This window comes from Scardinius erythrophthalmus (assembly GCF_964197995.2).
Source record: "Scardinius erythrophthalmus genome assembly, chromosome: 17".
In the NCBI taxonomy this organism is placed as follows: domain Eukaryota; kingdom Metazoa; phylum Chordata; class Actinopteri; order Cypriniformes; family Leuciscidae; genus Scardinius; species Scardinius erythrophthalmus.
In genome coordinates this window covers 16,597,696-16,612,500 of record NC_138237.1, presented here as the reverse complement: position 1 = coordinate 16,612,500, position 14,805 = coordinate 16,597,696, and the positions used below count along the sequence as shown (strand labels likewise).

General features: G+C 36.0%; 2 protein-coding genes across 5 annotated transcripts in view; one reads left to right on the top strand and one right to left on the bottom strand.

The window, feature by feature from the left end:
- The window catches only part of mfhas1 (multifunctional ROCO family signaling regulator 1), a 26,294-nt gene extending 22,877 nt beyond the window's left edge, over positions 1 to 3,417 (top strand). The window contains exons 2-3 of the mRNA XM_081390869.1: positions 969 to 1,366; positions 1,451 to 3,417. Coding sequence (XP_081246995.1) covers positions 969 to 1,099 — 131 coding nt within the window. The 3' untranslated portion in view covers positions 1,100 to 1,366; positions 1,451 to 3,417. The remainder of the gene's footprint in view (positions 1 to 968; positions 1,367 to 1,450) is intronic.
- fyb1b (FYN binding protein 1 b) lies at positions 3,409 to 14,805 on the bottom strand (the record flags this gene model as incomplete). Of its 4 annotated transcripts, none has more annotated exons than XM_081390871.1 (19): positions 3,409 to 3,871; positions 4,025 to 4,053; positions 4,150 to 4,183; positions 4,272 to 4,425; positions 4,535 to 4,634; positions 4,778 to 4,838; positions 4,925 to 4,965; positions 5,357 to 5,452; positions 5,595 to 5,664; positions 5,795 to 5,814; positions 6,038 to 6,164; positions 6,287 to 6,446; positions 6,547 to 6,649; positions 6,819 to 6,865; positions 6,952 to 6,965; positions 7,428 to 7,480; positions 7,589 to 7,712; positions 8,589 to 9,534; positions 14,749 to 14,805. In XM_081390871.1, the coding sequence occupies 19 exons, from the start codon at positions 14,749 to 14,751 to the stop codon at positions 3,849 to 3,851; spliced, it is 2,205 nt and encodes a 734-aa protein (XP_081246997.1). In that variant the 3' UTR covers positions 3,409 to 3,848. The 4 variants fall into 4 exon arrangements, with proteins under 4 accessions (XP_081246997.1, XP_081246998.1, XP_081246996.1 ...); XM_081390872.1 differs by having other exon boundaries at positions 5,357 to 5,449; XM_081390870.1 differs by lacking the exon at positions 14,749 to 14,805 and adding an exon at positions 11,008 to 11,055.

The following is a 14,805-nucleotide window of genomic DNA, read 5'->3' as shown; positions in this document are numbered from 1 at the left end:
TCAAATGCGACAAAAACAATAAACGCACCGCAGTAAATTTGAATCTAGTCGCCATTGGCAAATTTTTTTTTAAATTTTTTTTTTTTATCGGCCTTGGTTCTGGAAGAATTTTTCCCATTTATTTTTCCAATAGGAATAAATGTATGCTAAGGTATTAATGTTAACTAAGGTATTAGTTAAAGAATTGTAAGCTATGAGCCAAACCAACCAGCAAAGATGAATCACAATATTACAAACGTTGATTTGAAGCAAAACATTATTTGGAAATCGAACAAAAAGACAAACGGGTCCCACTTTAATGAGGGAAAGAACTACAATCCCATGAAGCAGCGTGAATGACAATCAAAAAAAAAAAATTATGGATAACTATTTTTTTAAATATGTTGTTTATGTATAAAACATTATACATAATTATAGATGCATACGATATTTCATATTTACAATATTTGAGAATATAGGGAGGGAGACTGTCTAGCCTACCTAATTCGCAGTGCTTTATTGGAGTGGACGGGCCTTTTTTTTTTTTTTTTTTTTTTTTTTTTTTTTACAGAATCATGGGTAATGTAGTTTTTCACCAGAAATTCCACTGTTATAACTCGCAGTAGGTCTGTAGGTCTTAAAGGTCTATTATATCGTCAAAACAATTCCCCTATGTACTCTTATGAACTGGTTCTGTTTTAATGAGCCAGTTAGCCTTGAGCTCCCTCTTTAGGTAGTATTTTGAATCAGACTCACTCAGTCAGTGAACCACGATTCATTTTTAATTACGTTCGATTTGAAATAGACAATGAGCTGTTACTGTGTCTGGAGTAAATGTTAGGTCTATCAGACCTATTATAGTATTATTTATTCAGCGATTTTGTAATCTGGGATCTAGAAAAGTAATTTTATTTATGTTGTGGAGCCCTGTAAAATTGCAGATTGTGAATTAAACAAAACCTATTTTGTCTTTTTCTTGACATTTATAGGTGAGCTGTTAAGTCAGCCCCGACCTGAGGGACTTACTGAGATCATCTGCCCCAAGAACGGCTCGGAGCGGGTCAACGTGGCACTGGTTTACCCTCCAACCCCGACTGTGGTTAGCCCCAGTCATAAATGACACTGACTTCACCTGCACTTACCTGTCTGTGAATGGCTTCCACAGACCGCTGCACCTCTTTCCCCAACATCTTATATGCACACGTGTACACACACAGAAGTATATGTGTTTGTGTGTGCTAAAGCGTACACCCCACTTTCCTGTTGCCTCTACCTTTCATTCATCATCTGAGGGAGATGATGGACCACTGGATACCCGACAAGTGCAAAGAAGGTTTATAATGGAAGCTTGTCATGGGGAGATCATCATATCAGGACATAATTACAGGTATAATATTTTGAAGCTATATATAAAATGATGGATCATGTTTTGGACATGATCTCTTCATGATCATGTTCTCTTCTTTTTCAGGTGTTCAGCTCCGACTGCCAACACACGATGAACTGAAAGTATTAGAAACTTTTACACTGACATCCTGTTTTTGTCTATTTACACCTAAAGCATTTTCAATCACCCTAAGCCTTCTTTGACGCTTTGAGCTTTTCAGTTCAGTCTGAGATGAGCCGTTCCTCTGCAAGTTCTTGGACATTCCCAGTTGTTGCATCTCTTGGACTGAACCCACATCTTGTGCTGCTGCAGGTGGTTCAGCTGACAGAATATGGAAGTGAATGGACTTGTTTCTCCTCAGACACAAGGCAGACATTAATTAGTGAGGTTAGATTGACGCTTTAAGTGATATTGTACTTTAAATGCATGCATTTGAAATACTAAAAGGATTATAAAATAACTTATAAATGCACTAGCGCAACCATCTTAAGAGGTTTGAAAAGACAGAATTGTTGGGCATAATTCTTATCTTCTTGATCTATTTATTGGTTTTCTGCTCAAATACACATTGCTTATTTTGGGTGGAGAAGAGACATTTCAAAGGATTTTAGTGATGCGTGCAGCCAAAGATGTGAAAATGTTTCCCTAAACCACTGACACAAATGCATCTTTCTATCTTTCTTTCTTTTTATACCTACATTTATACCCACATACACTTCAGTGCTTATACAGCTAAGCATACTCTATAGCATGAGGATATTATTTTAAGCAAGTATCAGCCATCTGGAAGATTTTCATGATTGTCACATTGTTTCTTGCATGTTCAAACTTTCCTATAAGGTGCAGTTTTGGATACATATGAGTAAATACTGATGTACAGTCACGGATGTACAGAAATGGTACAAGTACAATAATTCAGCCAAGGATGTCTTTTCACGCTTGAAGAATATTGTGTAAGCATATCTGCTTAACTGTAAGGTTATTTGATACATATTTAATTCACTGATTGTAAAAGCAGTGTCTGAATCAAATTGTACATATTTATCTAATAAGTGCACATTATCTAGAACAAAGAAGCAAGACGTTTTTATAAGAATTGATTCATACTTAGAAACTACTGTGTATTGTTTAATTTTTTTTGAGGAGAGAATCTGCAATACGTGTAATGTTTTGTGAACAGTCGATAAACTTTTGTACGTAATATTTTATTTTTGTAAGCTAATAAGCTGTCACCAGTATCCCACATTATTTACTGTGCATTGTGCATGGCTACTGTGCTCAATGTTAATGCCACAAACTGTTTTCTAAATGATAAAAAATGTATTCTTTCTCATTGTAGGGCCACAAAAACACCAAATATAAAGGCTGGTTTCCACATAGAGTTGTTTACTTTTTTTCAGTGTTTTCTTGTTATTGCCTGAAATACATGATAACAGTTACCGAGGACACAACATTGTCCAATAATGATACTATCATTTTTAAATAATGTGAAAAACATTTTTTCATTGAAAAAACATGTGTTCCGTGGAAAATCGCATTCGACGAATCTGCTGGAAAGCCAGGTAAAATTAATTGCGTGAACGCGCATTCTCCAGTTAACACGATTTACCGCTACAAGAGGGTGAAGATGATACTTTAAACAGCCTCTTCCTGTTACATACAGTGATACTGGTTATGTTCTGTCCAAGGGATGATCTACCGGTGCGAAATTACATAATATCAGCTAAAAAAAGATAAACGGACGAATAACAGTTCTTATGTCAACGGACAACACGGACCTCCCTGACTGAACATCTATAACGTTAGCTGCTACCTTTTGTTTGACAGACATTCACCTGATTGCCTGATGACACCTGGACAATCAAGTGTGTAACGTTAAAACATTAACACAGTGAACCAAACAATGCAAAGGTATGAATGTAGGCCAGGGATGGGCAACTGGGTCTTGGAGGCCATTGTCCTGCAGAGTTTTGCTCACGTTTTTCTGTTCTACATAAATCATGTGAACAGATGTATTAAATAATCAATGCAATTGACGTTTAATTTAAAAGTGAAGCAAATGTATACATTTATTAGCATGTTATGAAAACAGTTCAGTCTTTTGCTGTGTAATATTTACAAAAAAGCACAAGTAAATGAGAAAATTAAGACCAGTTACAAAATACTGCCTTTCACTCAGCAACATGATTACAGCGATGAATTATTAATGTGTCTTAGAACTCATGACAGGAAAAAGAAAGTGAAAGTCTCTGGAGAACTCTCTATTTTTGGTGGCCAATCTGGACAAGAAGCCGTTTATTTTCACTGAGTCAAGGTAACTATGATTTTCTAATGGTACTAGACCGTTTATTCCAACAGAAGAAGTGAACTCCAAATGATTGTGTCCATATAATAAATACACTTAACATCAACAACCAAGAAGACAATTTGGCCAGAAATAATGAGCTGAACCAGAAGATGAGATGATGATGGTGTGAGATCTTCAGTCGTTGTCATAGATACAGTCTGTAAAGACATAGTTTTTTGAAGATGTGAATGAATTTATCTCTTTAATTGATATTGTCTAAATTCTTATCTGAAATGACATTACATTTGCAGTAGAATAACTGCATTTTAATATTTTCATGTAATGTTCATGTGCATGTATTTGCTACGTACCATCTCCAATATCATCATAGACCTCTTCACTATGTAAACAAAATGTACAATTTTAGTTTTGCATGTCCACACATTGATAAAACATTTGCAAAAAAAAAAAAAAACTTCGAGAAAATGTAACTTACTCTTGTTGGATGTTGCTCGCTGAGACATATCCAACTGAAAGTCAATTTTACAGTTTCATCATTATTACCATTGCTTGTTTTATAGCTTAATCTCATCTGGAGTCACAATTAATGTCACTTACATTTGCCCTCCTTGTTCCTACAGATGAATTTGTCAGGGTCAGATTTGCTGATGACGTCCACTGTCTCCCCAGCCTGTACAGCCAGCTCTTTCCCACTGCCCTTCTTGCTGGTGGCAATTGTCGCTTGATGAAGTACCTGAATCTCACCATCGTACTGGTAAAGTAAATACCAAATTGTTTGCTTATTAATTCAATGAAGAAAGCACTCTTATGTGAACTTAGCTTTGTGTCATACAGTATGCCCAAAGTCATCTCATACGCACCTTAAACTTCTTTCTGAATTCCTTTTCTTCTTTCTCAAACTTCTTTTGTTTTTTGGGGTCCTCATGAACTTTGGTCGCCTTAGATTTCATTTGAGGAAGGCTGCAAAATATCATTATCATTAAGACACACATTTAAATATGCTAATATATATATAATATATAGTATGTTTTAAGAGTTTAATTCTGTGTATGGCATCATATTGTTTTACAACCTAAAAAGCACTTAAGGTAACATCTGTTTACCTGCCAGGTGATGGAGCGGGAGGGAATGAATCAACATCATCGTATATGTCTTGGCAAATGTCTGTGATGTAAAGACATTTGAAGACGAAACAGAGTTGGTTTCACAGTTACTTTGAAAGCGTTATATATGACTAAAATGATTTTTACCTTTATTTCCTTCAGGTGTAAATTGTGGAGGTGGAGGAATGCTGAAAAAGAAGTATAAAGCTATTTGATAATTTTATGGGCAGAAGCCAATTAACAGACTTAATTTGGAGTTGATATTGTTTTCTGTTGATAAAAGCAAAATCAAGGGAGGTTGAAGTCTTGGGAATAGAACATTAGTAAATCATCCATATCCAGAAACGTTATGGTTAGAAAAGATTAGAAAAGCATAAATAACAGGAGGCTCAGAAGACATGAACTTGAAGGTGCTATTTGCCGTTTTTGCACAGATTGGATTGATTGTGAAAGGAACAATTATTCAGTTTGCTTTGTAAGAGCAAATAGATGCAATTGCATATGCAATTGTGATTGGTGAGGATTTAAAATGTAGAAAAGTAACATTGACTGATTCCAGCTTACTAATGTAAAAATTACTCATTATTGTGGACTTGGCTTTTTCTCCGGTCAACCGAACTTTTGAGCATGTCCAAGAAGTAGCGCGATTTAAAGAGTGGCCTGGAATCTCCACTGCTATGGTTTCAGAGGAATGCAGTGTGGGAATACAGGCACACACATATAAACAAAGTATGGAAATCTTATATTATATTACATTACATTATAAATATATATATATATATATATATATATATATATATGTATATTTTGCTCTTACCTGATTGGATTAGGATTGGAATCAGGTATATCATCATACACATCATCATCTGGCGGTGGAGGTAAAACAACTATAAACAGTAGAGGGCAGACTTGTTTAAGTATCACCCCTCAAACTTAAATGATTACAGTTAATACAAGTTTTAAACTTAGACCTTACAGTCAATTAGTCAGAAAAAAGATGGTTATATTAAAACTTACCCCGCTGCCCATTCATTTTCCTGAAATTGGAAAGAAATATAAATTCTCACATAAATGAGAACAGCAGTATTTGCAGTGCAAGTTTCTGGACTAGATACTAGAGAAGTGTTTAATGTGACGTCAGGTAAATGTCCGGGTGCAGATCAAATCTGCTTTTTCACATCTTCCTATTATTAATTATTAGGGAAAATTGGTGGAATTCTGCAGAATGAAATTTTGTTTTTAAGTGTTACAGATTCTTACCCTTGATCGTCCATAGATTCCACGTCATCGTACACCTCCTCATTTTCCAAGTTATGAGGAAAAGACAGGCTTTGATTCTTCAAGACGCTGAAATCGATCTCAACCATTTCCGTTTTAACGTAGCCGACTGAAATGTAGAGAAATAACTCTAATGTCTTTTCTCAGTGATTTTTTTTGTCAAAGTACCTCATGTGGGGTGATCAATGACCAGTTCATACTGTCAAACTTTTTTATAGTGTGAACTCTTACATGATCCATCTTCACTCCGGCCCAGCCATTTACCCTCTGGGTTGTCAGTGATTCGAATAATATCAATTGATTCGCCCTTCTTTATAGAGAGGTCATGTTTCCCACCCTTGCAGTCAGCTTTAGCTTTTACCTGATGGATAACCTGCAGGGGTGGTGTTATCTGTGGAAAGATCAGATCAGAAAATCTTTATAATCCTCATGATCCAGTAAAGTAAATCTCAATAACTGGTTGGTATTCAATTCTAAAAATCCCATCTTACTTTAAACTTCTTAATTGCTTCTTTCTCCTTTTTCTCACGGTCTTTCTGATTTTTAGGTTCTTTGTCTTGCTTCTTTTGAGGCTGACATGCCTCTGCAGCAGACCTGTTATAGCAGACCATACACCATTTATTAGCCAAAAATACAAGTAAACACTACAGAACATGGCAAAGCAGCAAAACAGTTGATATTACAATTTCATTCTGTTCCAGGTGGCTAAGGTAACCGCTGTGTATCACAGACAGTGGCAGCAATAGAGCTTAAAACATCTTACCGACTGTCATCGAGATCCTCATATATCTCACCATCACTTCCACTTCCCTAAAAAAGGTAAGACATGAGACACTGCACAAACAAACTTTTAGTGTACCGTCCAGGTATCTGTATGACTTCGCTAAGATTCTTACCTCCATTTTCTGGCCTGTAGTGATAAAACGTGAAAAGATATTGTAAAGATATTGTATTGTACCATTAATTATATAGTATTGTAAGTATTTATATTTATGTCATTTATATATTAAAACTTATATGTAGTTTTTAAGATATACATAAACACTTTTATTCAGCAAGGATGCATTAAATTGATCAAAAGTGACAGCAAAGTCATTTATAATGTTACAAAAGATTTCTATTTCAAATGCAGTTTAAAACTGTTAAGAACCTTCTGTTTATCAAATAATCCTGAAAAAGTATCATGGTTTCCACAAAAATATTAAGTAGCATAACTGTTTTTAGCATTGATAATAATAAGAAATGTATATAGGGATAAATAAGATGACCGTTTTCACTGTATTTTTGATCAAAAGCCTCTGTGAGCACAAGAGGCTATACTTTCAAAAATGAAAGTAGCCTCTAATGAAAATATGTCTGTTCATATATATACCTCTAGATGACTCTCTCAAGCTCTCCACATCATCATAATTCTCATCTTGAATCCTGCAGACAAAAATAAGGGTGTGAATTATCATCACATTCACATATGAAATAGTCATTACATGAGTAATTCAGTCACAGTACAGAGAATAGCGTGTCTGTGGTACTCACAAAGGCCCTGAGGGTCGTGGAGGCAGGCTGGGAGGTAAGGGTTGAGAGGGCAGTGGTGGAGGTGCTTGACTACTGGGGTGAGAGGCGGGTGGAGGAGGGGGAGCTACAATCTTTGGTCCAGGACCTGCAAGAAATAGTTAACCTTATGACCAGCTCTTATCTTTTAAAATGAACAGTTTACCCAAAATGTCAATTCTGTCATGATTTACTCACCCTCATGTACTCACCCCCCACAGAGAGCAACGTTTTTTACCATAGTAAAATAATCTGATCTTTTCATATGGCGTTCAAGAGCTAAACCTAGTCATACACAGGATCTCACTAGTCATACACAGGATCTCACCATTATCACAAGTTAAAAATGAAAGTGATCTCTAAAACTATGTTCCCATTTTAAATTGGCTTCCCTTTTTTTTTTTTTTTACTGACTTCAGCTCTCAAGTGAAAAGAGAAGCTCAAACGAGGAAGTTAGCTCAGCGCATGCAGGAAATCTTGAATTTCCAATATGTTGTTATTGCTCTCTGATACAAGGTGCACCTGTATGTTCATTTCATGATGGCACCTCTGATGCCGATTCACATGCTGTGCTGTAATAGTGTATTAAAAGAGCAAAGACAAGCATGTTGCACTGTGTCAAAGTGCATGAATCAGCAGCATCTAACCTTTTGATATAGTCATGTGATGTTCCTCATTTGGACATAAATTACTGACTGAGATATGCATCAACATAGTTTCTCATTTTTATCACTTTATGGTGTTTGTTCTATTGTGCATGCTTGTTAACCATCTCAGGGGAAAGCAGAGCAGTCACAAGTAAAACCACGGAAACCACTTTGGCCCAAAGTCTACTCTACGGTGCTTATGAGCAGTGGCTGCTTTGCATACAAAGTTTCTGTGGCTTTGATATAACTGGTGAAGTGCATATTGCCTATTGTTTTGTTACATCAGATTTTTCTGTACAAAAAACGTGTGCAGTTTGTTCCAGGTGGGCAGTACTCACTGTCTGTTGTATTCTCTGAGCCCTTCTTGAACTTCTCAAGGTTGACATTGGGAGGTCTGTTGGGTTTGGCAGGGGCGCTGCCCAGGGCATAGCTATTGGTTAAAGGTTTCTTCTTGGGGGCTGAAGGGTCATTGTTCACTGTTTGTACAGGAGGCCCGGTTGGTTTTCTTGGAAAGTTGGGTTTATGAGGCGTTACGGGCTTTGAGACTGACTCATTAGCACTTGGTGCTTTAGCACCCTCTTTAACAACTTCCTCTGGTTTGTTGAAGCTATTTTTAATACGGAAACTTGATGGTTTCTGAAGAGATACTGAGGAAGGTCTTGCAGGCTCCATAGTGCTACTTTCCTCCGGCTGCTGGCGCAACATAGCTATGGTGCTTTTCGGTTTGGGTGCTAATGGCATTTTTGGAAGGGTGGGATTAGAGCTAGAGCTATTGTCTTCAGCTTTTGGGATTTCTTTGACCCAGGGTGGTTTTGCCGTAGTAGCCAGTGGCTTTGGACTTAACACCTTTGATTCGTTCGCCATAATGCTTGAAGGATGCTTCTGTAGTGGTCCCTTTGGGAATGGGGCCTTTGAAGTCTCAGAATCCTGGCACGAGTCTGGTGGTTTAGGTTTGACGGGAATTTTAAAGTTGACTCTGTTGTTCTCTTGTGTGTTTTCAAACCTAGTCCCGAAAGCTTTTGGCTTCGGAGGATCGTGCATGTCTGGAGCACTTCTAGCTGTGTTGACTGTGCTCTTTACAAAGTTTAGTTTGGGGGCAGTTGAGGTAGTAGTAGCTCCACCGGAGAGGCTAGTTTCGAGAATAGGCTTCTTAGCAGTCACCGCTGGGCCTGAAGACAATGTGGGCTGGACAGGTGGTTTTGGACGAACACCTGGAGTCCCCTCCGTAGATGCACCTCCTGTTTGGAAACGAGCCATGATAGCTTTCACATCTGACTTGTTGTCCTGCAAGCATAGATTGAAAGTCAAAGTTTAAGGAACAGAGACAAACCTAGGCAGAGTGTACACATCTGTATTTGTGCTCTTGTCAGTTTGTTTAAGCTTTTTTCTGTGTGTGATTTAGTATGCATCATACATTTTTGCATTTTATGACACTTTTATCCAAAGGGACTTGCATTACATTAAGCATTTTTTTTCAGTTCATGCATTTCCTGGGAATCAAACCCATGGCATTGCTAGCTCTGTAAAAAGTATTGTTTTGAGAGCAAAACACAACAAAAAAGAAGTGCAAAGTGTACCACCATAAGCGATGAGCAATAGGCCCCTTTACTAGGCCAAAATTATATTTCATCTTGCAGTTTTCTTGGTTCGACCACTAGTCTGCACTGCGTTATCAGCGTGTAACTCAATTGCATGGTTCAGTTGGGTGACGCTGTTTGGTAAAACTTAGGGATCCACCGAAATGAACATTTTGGCCGATACGATAACATATTATTCTTTATGTTTGAAAGCCGATAACCGATATATTGGCCGATAAATCTCAATCCAAATTTTTTTATCATTTTTGAGAGCCTAATTACAAAAACAAAAGTCTCATCATTAAAAGCCATGTCCCAAGCACACAATTATAATATTCTCATTATTATTTTATGTAGCCTATATGACAGACTTGTGCTGCACATGTTGCTGTAACTGTATTTTTCTTTTTTGAAGGGATTCCAATAATATTTCAAGCAATTCAAAAGCATCATGGTGAACAGTATACGTATCTGAAGTTCCTCAGCTGAAGGAAATAATCCATTATTTATCGGTTATAATATATCGACCAAATTTTCTTATCGGGCCGATTATGATAACATTTAAAATGATCATATATCGGCCAATAACGATATGGTGGCCGATATATCGGTAATCCCTAGTAAAACTCTTTCAGGGTTTTCCTTGCCATAGGCCTCTAAAACTACGCGATACAGTCACACAGGCTTTAATATTTCTTAAAAACCTCTCAAAGTAAGTGAAAGAAACATGTATCGTAACTCTTTATCCTTTTATCTTGCTCATATTGTTCATTGACATGCATGCCTAGGTTTGCCAACCTTTTGTTGTATAATTTAAAGTAAATTAAGTAAATTCATGCAATTTGAATAATACTATTAAGAAATACCACAAACTAAACTAAAGCAGTATAAAATACTAAACCTCATACTTTTAATGTCTGTCCAACTTAAATGTGTATTCTATATACATTTTTTGAATTAGGGTTAGGGTTATGTCAAGTGTATTTTTTTCTTATCTCTTGTAGTCTAAAACAGCTGATTTTTGTTATATTGAACTGTCCATAAAAGATTTATAAAAATTATGTTCAATACCTAAATGAACAGTCTGTCTAATAAATTAAGTATAGAACACATAAACAGCAGAGATGTTTTACGTTTAAGTCACAATGCAAATTAAAAATATCTATAAAAACATCTTTACCTCTGATCTGGGGTCTCTGCTACAATTTAGCACAGTTGATTTTTCCATCAGAGCTGTTTGTAGTCAGCTACACTGAACCTGAGAGTTACTGAGATCACACAGGAACTGAGAGCATTTATCTAGCAGGACTAACACCAAACTAGCAGGAAGTCACTACGATCACTACTACAGCACTTATTTACAAAAGAATGAATAGAAAAGTTTTTTTTCTAACAGTATATGTCTAATTTGTGTTAGGTGCACAAAGGTCACAGTAAAATGCACTACTTTCACGTATACATTTTTGTAAAATAAAACTAAAATAACCATGAAATAGCATTAGCTTTTAATGCTAGTTTGTCAGTTGCCTGCCATTCAAATCTTGCGCAATTGGATGCAAATCTCTTTCTGGAAAAAAAAAACGTCATTTATTTGTCTGTGATGTATGCCCAATGTGAAATCGAGCTGATTTACCCGGAAATCTCAAAGCTGTGGACTACAGCTCTGTGTTTTCACAGAAAAGTAATGCTCTAGCCTTTTGTTTTAACGTGTCTAGCGATACAATGGTGTACACGAGAGACTCTGGGCGATGAGTGTGACGCACCCTTGATAACAAGCATTTGAATCAGGACAGACCTCTCACAAGGAAGAGCTGATAAGCTTTGGACAAGTTTCTAATGTGACAGGCAGAGGTACACACTGAGCTGTTTGACTCACTGAGCGAAAAAGAGAAACTGTTAGACACAGGAACTGACATTGGTCAACCAATTACAATATCCCTACGCTCTTGACAAACAACAGCAATGTAGACATTTTTGTAAAACCACATACAAATGGAAATTTTAAGCCATGTCTTTGTATTTATGTAAAAATATCCTGATTAATTTACAGTAAAAAAAAAAGAAGATGTTTCTGGTATTACAGGATGCCTGTATATTTTTCAGCAGAAAAATAATCAGAGTTCATCATAAGTTGTCTGTCCATAAAACATGGTCTATTGTGGAGAAATTAGTGCTCCAATCATAATGATCCGAAAAAGTTAGCCAGTGGGACCCGAAACCTCAGCTGTACCCCTGCATATGATTGTAAAGTAAATAATGCTATAACTAAATAACAGAAAATGGAACACAGAACATCCTAATGTATATTACTGATCACAAAAATTAAACCCAAAACTATTTAAAGAAAAATAATCATGTGTGATATGCCATGAAGAGACTTGGGAATGTCCTTTTACTGTTTTCACTGTAAATTGTACAGTAATTATCGAGTATAGTTTTAACTTGCTAAAACTTTACATTTGACCATACTTTACAGTAAAATTACATATAATATGATGTTCAAAAAAACGTATTTATGGTTGTCCTTGGTAAATGGTAAGGTAGCTTACACTTAATTGTCAGTTTTTGCATTTTACATTTTTAACATTTTTACTAATTTTATCTTAAAAAGATATAGCACACACAAATTTATTAGGTTTTAAAGAGTAAAACAATAGATAAACCGTTCAAAATGTACAGGTGTGGTGACATTAGACTTTGCGCCGTTGACATGAGAAAGTGGGACAGTGGGAAGTTCATGTTTTAGTGAACTCTGACCTGAAAATTCATATAGTAACAGGTTGACAACTTAGCTAATAATAATTCAACTTTGAAAGCTATTTTTTTTTATTCTATAATTTTACTATTCTATTTATCCTGTTGTCTGTTCATTGCAGGGTGTTGTAATTGTTTTGAATTTTTATTGTTATTATTATGGTGTTTCTGATTAATTTGCTGGTTGAGCTTGTTAGAAACACCAGCATACTATCTTTTGTGGACCAGATAGGGCTAAAATGTTTAATTTCTGGTTCATTTCTGACCCTGTGTAATTTTGCATGCTTAAATTATAATGTGACTGCTAACTTTCTAGTTGTAAACATTAGTAGAACAAGTAGATAGTTGATGTAATGAACTGCACCTGTATTTACTCTTCAAGAACACTTGCACCAAAAAACCATGAGATGATGTTGGTTTGCGGATGCCACATGAATTGATCGTTTCGTTTGTTATCGACTGCAATGAGATCACACAAAAAGAGCATGTCTGTGTAATCTCAGACTGCATGGCCTCAGGTTTAGAGCAAATGACATCAAACGGCTCTCTTAAAAAAATCAGCTATGCTCAAATGAAGTAAAGACCCAGAGTCAGATGTAAATGCAATTTATACATGTCAAAATATTTGTATAGGGTTTTAAAAGTACACTCGTATTCCTCAGGGCAATCTTGAATTGTGATCTATTGCGAAGCAAAATTAAATGGATAGTTCACCCAAAAATGAATTCTGTCATCATTTTCTCACCCTCAAGGTGTTCCAAACATATGAATTTCTTTGTTATGTGGAGCATAAAAGAAGATATTTTGATGAATGTTTGTAACCAGTTGTGGGACACCATTGAATTCCATAGTATTTTTTCCATACTATGGGAGTCAATGGTGCCCCACAACTGTTTGGTTACCGACATTCTTCAAAATATCTTCTTTTATGCTCCACATAACAAAGAAATTCATATGTTTGGAACACCTTGAGGGTGAGTAAATGATGACAGAATTCAGAATTCTAATTTTTGGATCATAATTTTGTTACAACGGCTACAGTAAGTCTGAAAAAAATAACCTAAAATGTATAAGCAGAAAGATGTCTTCTAATGCTATTCCACTATTCAGTTTTTTATGCTTTAAAAAATTTGTCCTAATAGTTTCAAAGATATACAAAGAATACGGAATACATTTTATTTATTATGGCTGTTACTATAACGACAGCTGAACCTTTAAAGGCTCCCGACATGCAAAGCAGCCTCACAAAAAGTCCATAGTTCTGTTCTTTGGATGGATGATTTGAGTAATGTGTGTTTTGAATATGAGTCCTTGCGTGTATTAACACATGTTAACAAAGAACCAATGGAAGTCTGTGTGTGTATTTCTCAAACGGTTATGGAGAAGCTTAATGGCCATGAGAAGGGAATTTGGGAGATCCCACAATGTGACTGTGATGCAATCTGAAACAGGTGTCCTACCGTAGTTTCACATTGATAATGTGGTATTATTAAACTGAAGCAGAATGGGTTGCTGTGACCACAAAGGGCAGAACCAGATATAAATTTAAACCGGTTTGTGACAGTTTGTCTATGGTTTAAAAGAGCGGTTAATTGACGGTATGGTACAACTAGCTAGAAAACCAGATGGCAGAAGAATTCAAGAGAAACTCAAGTGTGTTTAGACGAAGAGGAACTAAGTTGTGTCGGTGAAGCAAAAACTGGCCAAACATTACACAATCTTTTTTTTACACAAAAACACATGATACAATCCCCTAACCATTTCCCAGATGAACTTTTTTTAAATGAGAAAAATGTGAAGTTGCTGTGAAATTTTGTAACAAAAGCAACATTTTATTTCATAGCAGTTTAGTTTAGTTTTGCGTCTTATCTTTTACTGATGTCCAACAAACAAATAATAAGATAAGATAATGGAAATTACATGCAATACTTACAAACCAACAGAAATATTTTACGTAAAAAGTAACATAACGAGTTAATAAGTAGACAAACAGTGTCAGATAAACGTAGTGTGCTAGAAAAGAAAATTTATGCCTGCACCATCACACGTTCACAATCTGATTTCATACAGTCAGTTTATCTGTACTAATTTCTAAAAACTGTCATAAAGTTACATTCCGGCCATTACCATATGACAATTAAGGGATGAAACCAGAAAGAACACTCACCATGGTGGTCGAGCCAAAAAAAAGATCCTCTCCCAGATCTTCTCATGGACTAGTAGC